At 47.0% G+C, this 14,272-nt stretch overlaps 1 protein-coding gene across 2 annotated transcripts in view; it reads right to left on the minus strand.

Annotated features, from left to right (window-relative positions):
• AK7 (adenylate kinase 7) overlaps positions 1-14,272 on the minus strand; it is a 344,520-nt gene that overhangs the window by 114,886 nt on the left and 215,362 nt on the right. For both annotated transcript variants that reach the window (XM_078660128.1, XM_078660127.1), the window contains exon 5: positions 13,274-13,384. In XM_078660128.1, coding sequence (XP_078516254.1) covers positions 13,274-13,384 — 111 coding nt within the window. The remainder of the gene's footprint in view (positions 1-13,273; positions 13,385-14,272) is intronic.

Genomic DNA, 14,272 nt, shown 5'->3' on the forward strand with positions numbered 1-14,272 from the left:
AACAGACGCAGTATCGTTTTGGAGACGACAAAATTAACTCGTCACGTCTGTGAAGAAACAACGTACTCCGTAATGTACTTACACAACAGCCAGATGATGAGTGGACTCAGCCTGCATTGCGCATGAGCAGGTGTCAGCACATTAAAGTACAGGCCTGTACTAGTACACAAGAAATGTTGGGCACCCGTAACCAAATTAAGTTTTGTGGAAATAGTGATTTAATGACTCGCGTTCTGAGCTGCTTGCTTCTCGGGCCTAAATTGCAGTGTGGTCTGCAATGCTTTGGCGCCATCAAGTGGCCAAAAGGTGCAATAGCAATGAAAATCAGTGACACTCGGTTTAAACGGTGTCAGCTGATTTTCATCCGGTAGGGTTCTATCGAGCAGAGTCGGTTTAAACCGAATTCCGAACAGCCTAGACATGTTTGACAGGCTACTTATGTGGCTGGCATACTGAGTGCTGCAGGCCCACTAGTAGCATTTCAAGTACATGCCCTGAGTAAATGGTATACCACTTTACAAGTGACTTACTGATTCAACAAATATCCAATCAGGTATACACAAATTATATGCATGTTTAGGAGAGAAGAACATGCACTTTAGCACTGGTCAGCCACTAGTAGCATTTCAAGTACAGGCCCTGAGTAAATGGCATACCACTTTACAAGTGACTTACTGATTCAACAAATATCCAATCAGGTATACACAAATTATATGCATGTTTAGGAGAGAAGAACATGCACTTTAGCACTGTTCAGCCATGGTAAAGTGCTCAGAGTCCTAGAGTCAACAAAAACAAGGTCAGAAAAAAAGGAGGGGGAAGGCAAATATCAGTCACATTACTTTGCAAACTGGCTTCCATTTTGGAATGGTAATTTCACCTCCTGCAATTACAATTCTTACATTTGTTATTAATGTCACATATTAGGTGAATTATTTAAAGTAACATCAAGCATAATTTCAACATTATTGCACATTAGATAATATTGATTTCACATAGTTCAATTCTGCCCCAGTGGGCTAATAATGTCCTCTGCCAAAATGTATATGAAATGTATTTAAAGGAAGGCATTAGACAGCTAATTGATGTAAATAACTATGAAAAACTGACAGGTCAATTTATGACAAGAGCAATGAAAGGTACAAAGCTAATCTAACACAATGGAAAAATGAGAATCTAATATCAACTGATGAGTATAAATATTTGAAGTGTGAGTTTCCAAGGGTACCTGCAATGTATATGTTGCCGAAAATTCATCTATGGGTAGTCTTTATGAAAATACTTCCAATAATATAGATTACTTCTTAAAACCTTTTGTGCTAGCGCTTGCTTCATATGTAAGGGACACAGTTGACTTCTTACAGGTGATTAACAACATTGGCGGGGAAGATGATTAACTGCTGATGGATTTGGATGTAAATAGTTGCTACTTGCATACCACATGATTCGGGTATGAAAGCAAGTCGACATTTTTAAAAAAAACAATCTGTGTCCTATTGAATGCATACAGAAATGCTCTTAAGACATGATATATACATGTTTGACAAACAATTTCTTCATCTTTGATCATGTAATCTATAAACAAACCCAGGGAACGGCAATGGGGACCTGCTTTGCCCCCCATTACGCAGGACTATAGCTGGGCTGGAGGGAGGAGCAGGTGGCGAATAACATCAAGGCTTTTACCCAACATGTAGTCCTCTGGGCAAGATATATAGATTATATACTTTGTATCTGGAGAGGAACTGAAAAAGAAGCCATTGAATTTGTGGAAATCCTGAATAAAAAAGTTTGGGATGTGAAAATAAGAGTGGTTGATAAAAAATTGGAGACTCTATTATTCCACAAAAAAACCAGGGGGAAATAGCTTATTACATGTTAGCAGCTGTCATTTGGTGAATTTAATTAACAGCATACCATATGGGGAACTCCTCACGGCTAAGAGAAATTGTAGCTCTGAGTAGACATTCAATGAAGAAATGATGGTGATGAAAGTGAGATTCAGAGAAAGAGGCTATTCTGAAAAAATAATAGAACAAGCAAATGAAAAAGTGAGAACAGCGAAATGGAATGAGTTAGTGAACATAAAAATAAAAGATGACAGTGAGGTACAACCTATATGATTTATAACATCTTTTAGTAATCAGTCACGGGAGGTAAAAAGAGGTCTTAAAAAGTTCTGGCAAGTTCTGAACACTGATGACACACTGAGTAAAGTGGTAGGAGAAAATCCCAAGATTACCTTCAGAAAATGCATTTTTTTTAAAGACATTTTATGCACCAGTACGGTACAATACCCAATGAATTTTAATCAGATTGAGGGATTTTTTATTTGTGGAGAGTGCAAAGCGTGCAAAATCAGTATCAACTGCAAACAAATAGAGCTATCCAAAATTCTGAAGCTATTTGTTATCCAAAAGCATTTAACATGCAATTCTGATTTCTGTGTTTATGCTCTGATATGTCCGTGTTCATTGATTTATATCAGAAGTACAATTAATAAAGTTATAAAATGCATTTTAGAGCACATGCAAGCGATTACAAAAGAGGACAAGCAATATCCTATAGCAAGGCATTTTAAAGAAAGCCATAACAAAGATGCAAGGCTGCTAAAGTTTTGTGCTCTAGATAGAATCCCGATCTCTGAGAGAGGTGGAAACAGAGTGTGGCAACTACGATGCCTAGAATCTAAGATGGTCATAAAATATGAAACCATGCACCCAGAGGGTCTGAATAAAGACGAGGAACTATCTGTTCACTTAGGCTAAAATGTTCTTTCAAACTTGATGTAACTATAAGAATGTGGCACTCTCTTCTTATCCTTTTGTTTACCAGTTTGTTGATTTTAATTATGCACTTTATATTTTTATCTCTGTATGAAACAAAATCAGAATCATGCAAGGAAGATGAATACAAAAGAGCTGAAATATCGTGGTCATTGATAAGTTTAAAAAAGCTAAAAAAGTTAATATATTGAGATGTGATAGTATTCACGTGAGTCATGCCCACTGGCACCAATATAAATTTTGGCGGAGGACATTATTAGCCTACTGGGGCAGAATTGAACTATGTGAAAACAATATTATCTAATGTGCAATCATGTTGAAATTATGCTTGCTGTAACTTAAAATAATTCACCTAATATGTGACATTAATAACTAATGTAAGAATTGTAAATGCAGAAGATGAAATGACCATTCCAAAATGGAAGCCAGTTTGCAAAGTAATGTGACTGATATTGTAGTCCTACCACTATGTTTGAAATTATATGCACTATATGGTAATGGTGGAAAGAAACGTTGTGTAACCCGTGATCAAGGAGCAGCCGCTCCGAAATGCGTCGGGCGTCTTTCGCTGTTTGAAATAAACAAACAACACGCTGAAAAGGAATTGGGCCTGGTATTGTTTTTCTGAAATAAAAAGGAAAGAAGCGAGATATATATAAATATATAAATATATATACCCACACACCACACACACATGAATGAATATATATATATATATATATATATATATATATATATATATATATATATATATTACCACGTTAGAAGCTCCTTCCGATTGCTTTGGGCCCCGCTGGAGTTGGCGCACACGCCGGCGAAGCACGCCGGAATTCAAATTTTCCAAAGGATTCCAAATATCGTACGCTCTCAAAAACGCAATGTGACGCCAGAAATCATTTCAGGGCGTTTATTCCTCCAACAACATGTTTCGGCAATGAAGCCTTGCTCACGATATATATATATATATATATATATATATATATATATATATATATATATATATATATATATATCTTAATGAGAATTGCTATGCTCAAAGTTATACTGAAATACACATCAGCACCCATTCAACATCTCTTTGGATCACAAGTACAAGCTAAAAGTAATATGGTGGTGGTGTATAGAAGTAAAATACAATGCAGCAGCTGGATTCTTTTTCAAAGGTGGGAGAATTTATTTTCCAGTTGCTTGTATTCTAATTTCAGATGTTGATTGGATATTACACAAAGAAACTATGACAACACCCTACAACATTTTTTAATTTTTACATGACAACATCCTACAACATTTTTTTAATTTTTGCCTTTGGCTTGACTGTGAACCTAATAATTTTGAGTCTTGGGTTAATACAGAGTAGTACTTGCACACAAAGTAAGTAAATAACACCAATGGGTGTGGCATTTACTCGGTGCGCAACTGCCACACCATTCGGAGTTTCTGTCCTTTGAAATTTGACAGCTATTGTGGTAAAAGACTGTTTATCCTCCTCAGAGATGGGCGTGGCTAAGCAAGCCACGATGGCGGCTGTGTCTGGGTGAGGTTCCGTGATCGGGCCAGCATACTGCCTGTTTCCAGGGGTCGTTTGGAGCACGGAAAACAATTTCCTGAATCTGAACTCGCCCTGTACATGCGGCGATCCTCAAACCCTGGAAATTCAGCGCCCAGCCTGAGTACTCTTGGCATCTGGACTCTGGCGCCGCACGGCAAGATGGCGCCCGCATACCCCCGATAGTGCGCCCCCGGGAGCTGGCCTGCCTTCATTTGACCGGTGCCCGGCGGCGGGTGCTGCCTAAGGCGAGAGGGTGCACAACGGGGCCACACTCCGGAGAACGTTCCTACCGCTGCCCCCACCTTGCTGCAGGAGGAGACGTGGGGCAGGCGAGGACCCGCCATTTTGCCTAAAAGGGCCCTTCATCGCTGAGAACGCTGCCCCGCACCAGCAATCTACAAAGCAGGGTGCCCGGCCGGCAACCTCCCCCCTCTCCTCCGGTACTTGGGAGCTGGGAACTGTCAGTGATCACCGGGCCGGTCGTGTCTCCCGGGGGGAGCCTCCTTGAACGGGCTGCCTGACCCAAAGATGGCGCCCGAGGATCTTCGCGCGTGACGGAGCTGCAGCAGAAAACGTCCGGGAGGCGTCCACTGGCCCGAAAACGAAGGTGAGCGGAGCTGCCCTGTCCCTCCGCGGAGAGCTCCCCCCGCTGTGCACCCTATTGGCCTGTAGCCGCCGCGAAACTGGACTTGTGGTGGAGAGAGATCGCACCAGGCCGTGCCAAGCCGCTTCATAGAGCCACAAGACCCGGCCCCTGAACTGCCTGCAGCCTCCACGCTACTTGCCCCCTGGGACAGTGCGCGACGCCCTTGCTGGGCGACACCCAACTCTGACCATATTAAGTCCATCTTAGCGAGCCCTTTCCCCGTTCCTGGCTGGATGTAGGTGAGATTGATACGACCTTGTCCCCGGTGGGTCCGGGCCCATTACACGGACCGCCTGTCTGGAGGGGGGCTCCCCCAACGGGCCTTCCTCGCTACGCCCTGCAACTCGCGGCGGCTTCGCGCTCAACAACATGGGGAAACCAAGGGCGACGCAGCAAACGTCAGTTCCGGAGACAGCCCCTGAGAACATGCTGAATACTCGGGCATGGACACATGCTAACGCGTCCCAGGCTGACCCATCGGTGTCTGATAAATTGGACGAGGTATTGGCCGCCATCGAACTCTCCAGGCTATCTATGGAGGAGCGGCTGGGCACATTGGTGACCAACATCAGCCTAATCCGTGATGACCATCGCAAATTGGCAGACAAAGTGAAAGACAGAGAGAAAACGCTAGCCGACCTACAACCCACAGTCAAGGCGCACCAAAAGACGCTCCAGGATGTCCTCCACCGTCTAACCATCATGGAAGAGCGCACAGATGATTTGGAGGGGCGCTCGAGACGCTGTAACATCTGCGTGCTGGGTCTGCCGGAGGGAATTGAGGGATCAAACCCGCTGGACTACATGGAAAAGTGGGTGAAATCGTTTACCCCGGTGACAGACAAAACTGCATTCTTTTCCATTGAACGCGCCCAGAGGGTCCCGGCTCGCAAGTCGCCATCAGGAGCCGCCCCGAGACCGATGCTGGCGAAGTTTCTACACTTTCTTGACAGGGACGCGGTGTTGCCTGCGGCCCGCCTGGCCAGCCCCTTACACGTGGAAAACAGACAAATAATGATCTTTCCCGACTATGCACGAGCAGTGCAACAACAAAGGTCCTCCTTTCTGGACGTGAAACGGCGGCTACGGGCGAACAATGTCCAATATTCCTTGCTCTACCCAGCGCGCCTCATGGTCCTGTATAAAGGCTCCGCCATCTTCTTTACCACTGCCGAAGAAGCCCTCGACTGGGCAGATCAGCACTGTCCACTGCAAACTAGAGCTGAGACTGCGCACAACCCAATCCCAAACCACCGAGACCCAGAAGACGCGGCCCGAAGTATCAACGTGGTGGGGCGACTCCGGGGACCGGATCATTCTCTCAGGACTCTCCGGACCTGACGCAAATTGTGAAAAAACGGCGGGAAGCACTACAGGCAGTGATCGATCTGCGTGCATCCCCCCTACTGCAGGACATTGATTGACCCCCCCCACGTATTTTCATCGGAAGGAGAGAACGACAGCGAAGGAACACTATCTGGCAGGGACTCCGTCACACCTACCCATGTCACCCCTCAGACGGCTGACGCAATCTTGGATGGGCAAATGAGCACCCTTTCGACATGAGAAGATCTCACTGAAATCGCCATGAGGACCGGCGTAATCTGGACTCACTTGCTACGCATATGTAATACGGCCATATCATAACAGCTCTAATGCGACCCCCCCCGATACTACATAGGCCCGATCAGCGCTTTACCTCGCGCGGACACACTGCCACCCCAGCAGCATATTGTTACACTCCCCCCCCCTTGAGGGGGAATCGGTTTGGACGCATCGCTTCCAACGATGGGTCCTTGGTATTGGGACTGTTTCCTGACCCCAGTTTCACAGGTTACTACCCCGGTTCAGTTCTGTCCCACCCCCTTCATGGTACGGTACATGGCAGGGTACCCGTTACACTACAGAGAGCAAGATGATGGGTCGCGTGAGCACTCAACCCAACTAGGGAATTACAGGTTCAGAGGCTCCGGTAGCTACACCCCTCCTGAGTGCACTGAAAACTTTACATGACAACAACAGCGCAGCACACTGATATTAGTATCCTTACACTCAATGTCAGAGGCCTCCATACGCCGAGCAAACGCTATGCTGTATTCTCATATACAAAATGACAATGCCAGGATCGCATTCCTCCAGGAATCGCACCTCACTGCCACCGAGGTAGGCAAACATCAAACTAAATGGCGCGGCACCATATGCGCCACGACATACTCCGCATATGCACGTGGTGCCCTGATCTGGGTTCGGCTGGGGACTCCATTCCAGGAACTCAGGCGGGTGGTGGACAAAGAAGGCAGATACGCCCTACTTGAAGGGCTTCTAGACGGACAAGCAGTGCTCTTAGGTAGCATATACGCCCCGAATGTAGAGCAGGACAAGTTCTGGTACCGTCTCACTGGGATCCTAGCACAATTTACTTCCATCCCATGGATCCTAGGGGGTGATTACAATTGCACACTAGACCTTACCTTGGATCGCTCCCACCCTCCGCCCAAACACTGCCCCGCATACAAGCAAACTGAGAGATTCCGGGCCTGGGTCACACAATGGGCACTCACGGATGCATGGCGACTGACCCACCCACAAACCCGACTATACTCGTTTCACTCCATCCCACATAACCTGCTGGTGCGATTAGACAGATTCTTATGCTCTGCGGCGGTGCTTCCTAACATTCTGCAAACGGACTACATGGGTAGGATCGTATCGGACCATGATGCCCATATATTGCGATTAAGATGAGGCCCCCGCACACCCCAGTCCCTACCTAGTGTCTACCCCGAGATTGTCTAACAGATCAAGTCTTTAAACACGATCAGGGGCAAAGCGTCCAGGACTACTTCACTCACAATGCGGGTACAGCATAGTCAGCATTGGTGGAATGGGACGCATTCAAAGTAGTGGCCTGGGGAGAATGTATTAAACAAATAACAGGGGTCAAGCGTACGTTAGAACGGGCGCTCACTAAAGCCGAGCAGCACCTCGCCACGGCCACTAAACGAGACGATCTGTCTGAGGAGAGGGTATAATTTCAGAACATATGCCAACCGGATGCATAAAGAGAGGGATAAAACGGGCACACTGCTAGCGTGGCTGGCCAAACAGGACATGGACTTGAAACCTATAACGGAGGTCATTGACCATCGGGGTGCTTTGGTACGGTCCCAGGACGAGATCCTCCTAGCGTTTCGACATTACTATGCTGAGGTATATAGTCACCCAACCCGACCGAGCAGGCCATAATAGATCATTTTCTAGACCCCCTGACAGTCCCCAAGGTTACCAGACAGATAGGACGACACTGGACATGGAGAGAACATCCACCGACATTACCCACGCATTACATGCCCTGCCTGGCAACAAGGCACCGGCACTAGATGGGCTCTCGCTGGAGTATTACAAGACCTTCTCCCCCTTGTTAGACACAATGCCAGGATTGCATTCCTCCAGGAATCGCACCTCACTGCCACCGAGGTAGGCAAACTTCAAACTAAATGGCGCGGCACAATATGTGCCACGACATACTCCGCATATGCACGTGGTGCCCTGATCTGGGTTCGGCCGGGGACTCCATTCCAGGAACTCAGGCGGGTGGTGGACAAAGAAGGCAGATACGCCCTACTTGAAGGGCTTCTAGACGGACAAGCAGTGCTCTTAGGTAGCATATAAGCCCTGAATGTAGAGCAGGACAAGTTCTGGGACCGTCTCACTGGGATCCTAGCACAATTTACTTCCATCCCATGGATCCTAGGGGGTGATTACAATTGCACACTAGACCTTACCTTGGATCGCTCCCACCCTCCGCCCAAACACTCCCCCGCCCACAAGCAAACTGAGAGATTCCGGGCCTGGGTCACACACTGGGCACTCACGGATGCATGGCGACTGAACCACTTACAAACCCGACTATACTTGTTTCACTCCATCCCACATAACCTGCGGGTGCGATTAGACAGATTCTTATGCTCTGCGGCGGTGCTTCCTAACATTTTGCACACGGACTACATGGGAAGGATCGTATCGGACCATGATGCCCATATATTGCGATTAAGATGAGGCCCCCGCACACCCCAGTCCCTACCTAGCGTCTACCCCGAGATTGTCTAACAGATCAAGTCTTTAACACGATCAGGGGCAAAGCATCCAGGACTACTTCACTCACAATGCGGGCACAGCATCGTCAGCATTGGTGGAATGGGACGCATTCAAAGTAGTGGCCCGGGGAGAATGTATTAAACAAATAACAGGGGTCAAGCGTACGTTAGAACGGGCGCTCACTAAAGCCGAGCAGCACCTCGCCACGGCCACTAAACGAGACGATCTGTCTGAGGAGAGGGTAGCTCTCATGGCCAAGGCCAAAACAGAATACCAAGCGGCCTGCGCTGATCTCCGTCGGTATAATTTCAGAACATATGCCACCCGGATGCATAAAGAGAGGGATAAAACGGGCACGCTGCTAGCGTGGCTGGCCAAACAGGACATGGACTTGAAACTTATAACGGAGGTCATTGACCATCGGGGTGCTTTGGTACGGTCCCAGGACGAGATCCTCCTAGCGTTTCGACATTACTATGCTGAGGTATATAGTCACCCGACCCCGACCGAACAGGCCATAATAGATCATTTTCTAGACGCCCTGACAGTCCCCAAGGTTATGCAGTCAGATAGGACGACACTGGACACGGAGCTAACATCCACCGACATTACCCAAGCATTACATGCCCTGATCCGCAACAAGGCACCGGGACTAGATGGGCTCTCGCTGGAGTATTACAAGACCTTCTCCCCCTTGTTAGTCCCTCGGTTAGTAACGATGTTCGCGACCGCGCTTGAACAAGGGGAGTTGCCGAAATCCCTGCGGGAATCGGTAATTGTTACCTTCCTAAAACTACATCGCGACCCGCAACACATGGCATCTTACCGTCCCATTACGCTCCTCTCCACCGACTGTAAAATCCTCGGGAAGATACTGGCGGACAGATACGCACAAATTATACGGCCCCTGATCCATCTGGATCAGAGTGGGTTCGTCCCCGGCAGGAACACGTCTCAGAATATACGCCGCTTTTTTCATGTCCAGGATCAAGTGAGAGATGCATATCCCCGATCAGCCTGCCTTATCCTGGACCTTGAAAAGGCATTCGATACCCTCACTTGTCAGTATTTATTTTCAGTCCTGCAACGAACAAATGTCTGTCCCATCCTTTTAGCGTATACCAGATTTCTCTACACTAAACTCACCACGCGTGTCCGTATAGGGAGACGTATCTCGGCGGCATTTGAGGTACAAAAGGGCACGGCGCAGGGCTGTGCCCTTTCGCCTCGCCTCACCTCTTTGCTCTCGCGGTCGAACCATAAGCCATTTGACTGCGGCAAGAGGGCACACACTGGGGCATTCCCATCGCAGAAACCGTGCACAGCGTCTCCATGTATGCAGACGACCTCTTACTGTACATACGGGACATCACGGACGATCTGACACCTATTTGGGCGACACTCACAGAATTCGCGGAGGCCTCTGGACTGAAGGTAAACTGAGACAAATCCACAGTGTACCCCCTCCATCCGAATCTGCCCCCCCGAGACATATGGATGGGCAACCGGAGGGTGGCCTGGAGTGCGGGGGCCCCCCGTTACCTTGGGATACGCCTTTACCATTCCCCGACCGACATCTTTGAGGTTAATCACCGTAGGGCGCTGGCTGGCATTCGATCGGCAATCGGATTCTGGAGCAGCCTCCCTTTGGCCCCGATCGGCCGAGTGGCTCTCGCAAAAATGATAATAGTCCCCCGGTTGTTATACCACTTCACAAATTTACCAGTGATCCCGCCCAGAACTTTCTTTCGTGACCTAAACTCGCTTCTAAGCACATTAATCTGAGGCCCTAGTAGACATAGAATAGCGTTGAAGACACTGCAATTACCTACCACACAGGGCGGACTGGGAGCCCCATCATTCGAGTCCTATTTCCTAGCGGCACAATTTCAATGGTTGTCTTGTTGGACGGCAGGCAGAGACACCAATGTGACGCATACCATGACTGGTCGAATATCTATCCCAGAAATTACTCGCCTTCTGCTACCTGGTACAAAGCCAAGGCGTACATACCCCCTACAAGTAACAGTAGCACGCCAGTGCATGCTAAGAGTGCATCGCCTGTCACCGGGGACATCCCCTTACTCCCCTATGATCGCGCTAGTCGGATGGCCCAAATGCGAAAACCATTACACGGCTAACATGCCCACCGCATGGACAGACTGTGGGATTACCAACATAGAGTCCTTATTTGAGGATGGACAGGTCAAATCCTTTCAACGCCTTATCGATGAGTACGGTCTCCCCCGGGCCAGTTCCTGCTGTACCGACAACTCCTCGAGAGCTACCGTCCATATCACAATCTCGTGGCCGGGAAGCCAACCACACATCCGGTCATACATGCGGTATTGCACATGGGAGTGGGGCGACACTTAGTCACATGGCTTTATAAAGCCCTCTGGGAACTCACGCACAAACCCTTAACGACTTTACGCACCACCTGGGAGAATGAAATCGGACGTCCACTGCATGAGAATGAGTGGGCCAGGGCCCTCGAATACCCCAAACAGGCCTCCAGAAACGCACACTTCAAAAACATACAATTTTATAGACTATACAGATCGTATCTAACACCGGCACGCCTGCAAAAATGTTACCCCGACACACAATTCCTTTGCCCCAGATGCCAATCGCGGGATGCAGACTTTCATCATATGCTTTGGAGTTGCCCCACCATCCGATCCTTCTGGCAAACTATTCATGGAACCCTGGGAGACCTCACAGGGCTCAAATACCTCAACAAGTGGGAAGCTAGCGCGCTAGGCATATTTCGCACACAGAAGTAACACAAAGTGCACCTTCGCTTCACTTCGCTGGCCGTTTTACTAGCTAAAAGGAGCATAACCATGCACTGGCGATCCCCAACAGGCCCCCCGCTTGCGGCATGGGTGGGAGCAATGCATATATGGGCGGCCTCAGAGGAGGAGACGTTACGTGAGGAAGAAGTAAAGGGGATACGTAAACACCCCATCCCCATGGAGTGGGCCCTATTGTTACACCGCTTCAAGCAATCATCACCCAATGACGATCTGGGCGCCGGCGCGCCCATCCCAGCAGATCCCCAACCACCTGCGCAGACCACAACCACAAACATTCGACCTCCCCCGATGACACATTCGTGATGCTGCCAGCCGCACCGCGCGCTACATCACAATAGGTGGTCGGACTCTGTAACCGGCTTGCATGCAATCCTCCCCACAATTCTATAGTGTATTGCTGCATTAATTTGTGAGACTCACGACACCCAGACACCACATCTGATACCTATACCCAGTAACTCCATGAACCTCTCCCCAGTTATTATATCCCTGTTCTTTCCGGCATTTACACAGCTCCAACTATCTAACTGTTGACACGTTGCATACCGATCAGCTTTACATATCGCTAACGATGTCATCAGCTATATATCACTTGACTGAATGTATTTGTATTACAAATTGTCCTGATAACCTTTTAAATGCCAATAAAAATATGTTTTAAAAAAATCCTCCTCAGAGATGCACAATCTTGAAATGTGTGGTGTTAACTTGCATGGTTTGAAAACCTTGTGGGCAAACACTTGCTTGTGCAGTAAGTAATGCAGAACTCATGAGCACAAATAATTTTGCGCAAACATGAGTTTGAGCTATTATCAGGGTTTGTTAGCTACTCAAAATGAGGCAGTTTGACGAAAAATCCCAGCCAACTATGGATCTTTCTGCGACACAACACTGGCGTTCCCATGGAATCAATTAAAATCACCCATGAATAGTTTATGTACCATCATAACAGCACAATGATGACAATAGCCCTGGAATTCCCAAGGTTTAATATCTGTCAATGATTGTTTTGATAAATATTTTAATTAATTTAATTTTGTTCGACGATGTTAGGAAAATCAATCGCTAGAGACTGTTAGTGCGCTGTATTACAAATTGCTAGATTAACTTTATGTAACACAACATATTTTCAAATTTAAAAGTGTTAGTTTGCCGTTTTCTTTTTTCAGTTCACCATTCCAAAATTTTAAAATCCTTGCCGTCATTCCAAGGAGTATATTGTACAAAATCAGTCTCAAGTTACCTATGGCTGGTTTGCATAAACATATTTATTTTCATTCTACAGAATATACACAAACTATCTCTATAATTTCACCCATTAGGACATTTGGTACTTTATACTTTTTTTAATATTTTCTGTGCTGTTGATACGTACAGTTTTTCCAAGTTTGATAACAATTTTTTCTACTGCCAGATGGTCTTTGAAATTAGGGTGAGCTTTCCTTCGCCGATAATCGTCTTCCGTGAATGGAATCTCTGAATCATCCTGTAAACCAGAAGAAGACAGAAGACTGAATTTGTTCTACAAATAGACAGTTTGATGACAAAATCTGCGAGTCCTTTTCAGTTTGTTCTTTTCAACGCCATACTAGAAAATGCATAAGTATTTTTTTTAAGTGTTTTTATTTATTTTCAAAAGAGAATAGACTTGACTTAGGCATACCAGCATGGTAATATAGAAAATAAGATGAGATGGTATTGGCCATTGGGTTACAGTATTCAAATGTAATGAAGAGGGTACCCTACAGCCAATGTGTGCCATTTCAGGTCGTAACAAATTAATCCACACAACAGAAAAGAAGAAACAGAAAAAGGAAAGGAAAAAACTTAGTAATAGGAAGTAACTGATTCCTCAGTGTGAAGAAGAAGAAGGTCGCTGATGCCAGATGTTCCGTAATGCATGAGTGGAGATGGGATAACTCCCAGGCTCAAATGAGGGGCACCACTAACATATTTAAACTTGAGGTGGTCCTTGCAAACTACATGGAGTGACTCCCTCCGGAGTCAGTTAGGAGCCGTCAGGCAGAGGTACTGTGCTGAGGTGGTCCCTTGTAGCTCAGGGGCTGCGGGGGCCTATGTCACGCCACTAAAGGGCACCATACATTGTAGGGGGAAAAAGGCAAGGAGATGCGAACTGGGCAGGTGAAGGGGAGGAGGGTGAAGGTGTCTGTGAAGGTCTTCTCTCCATTGTATCGCAAGCGCAAATGCGCCTGAAGGAGGTATGGGAGACGGGAGGATGGGAAGGGGTCCTAGACGAACGATTAATAGTTAGGGTGTAGGGGAGGGGAGCACTGATGTGCCTGAGCGTGAGTCTTGTGACTGAGCTGTGAGCGATAGTTAATAGGTGCGGAATGGTTGCCAAATGTCTTCATTC

This window comes from Lissotriton helveticus, chromosome 9 (genome assembly GCF_964261635.1).
Source record: "Lissotriton helveticus chromosome 9, aLisHel1.1, whole genome shotgun sequence".
Taxonomy (NCBI): domain Eukaryota; kingdom Metazoa; phylum Chordata; class Amphibia; order Caudata; family Salamandridae; genus Lissotriton; species Lissotriton helveticus.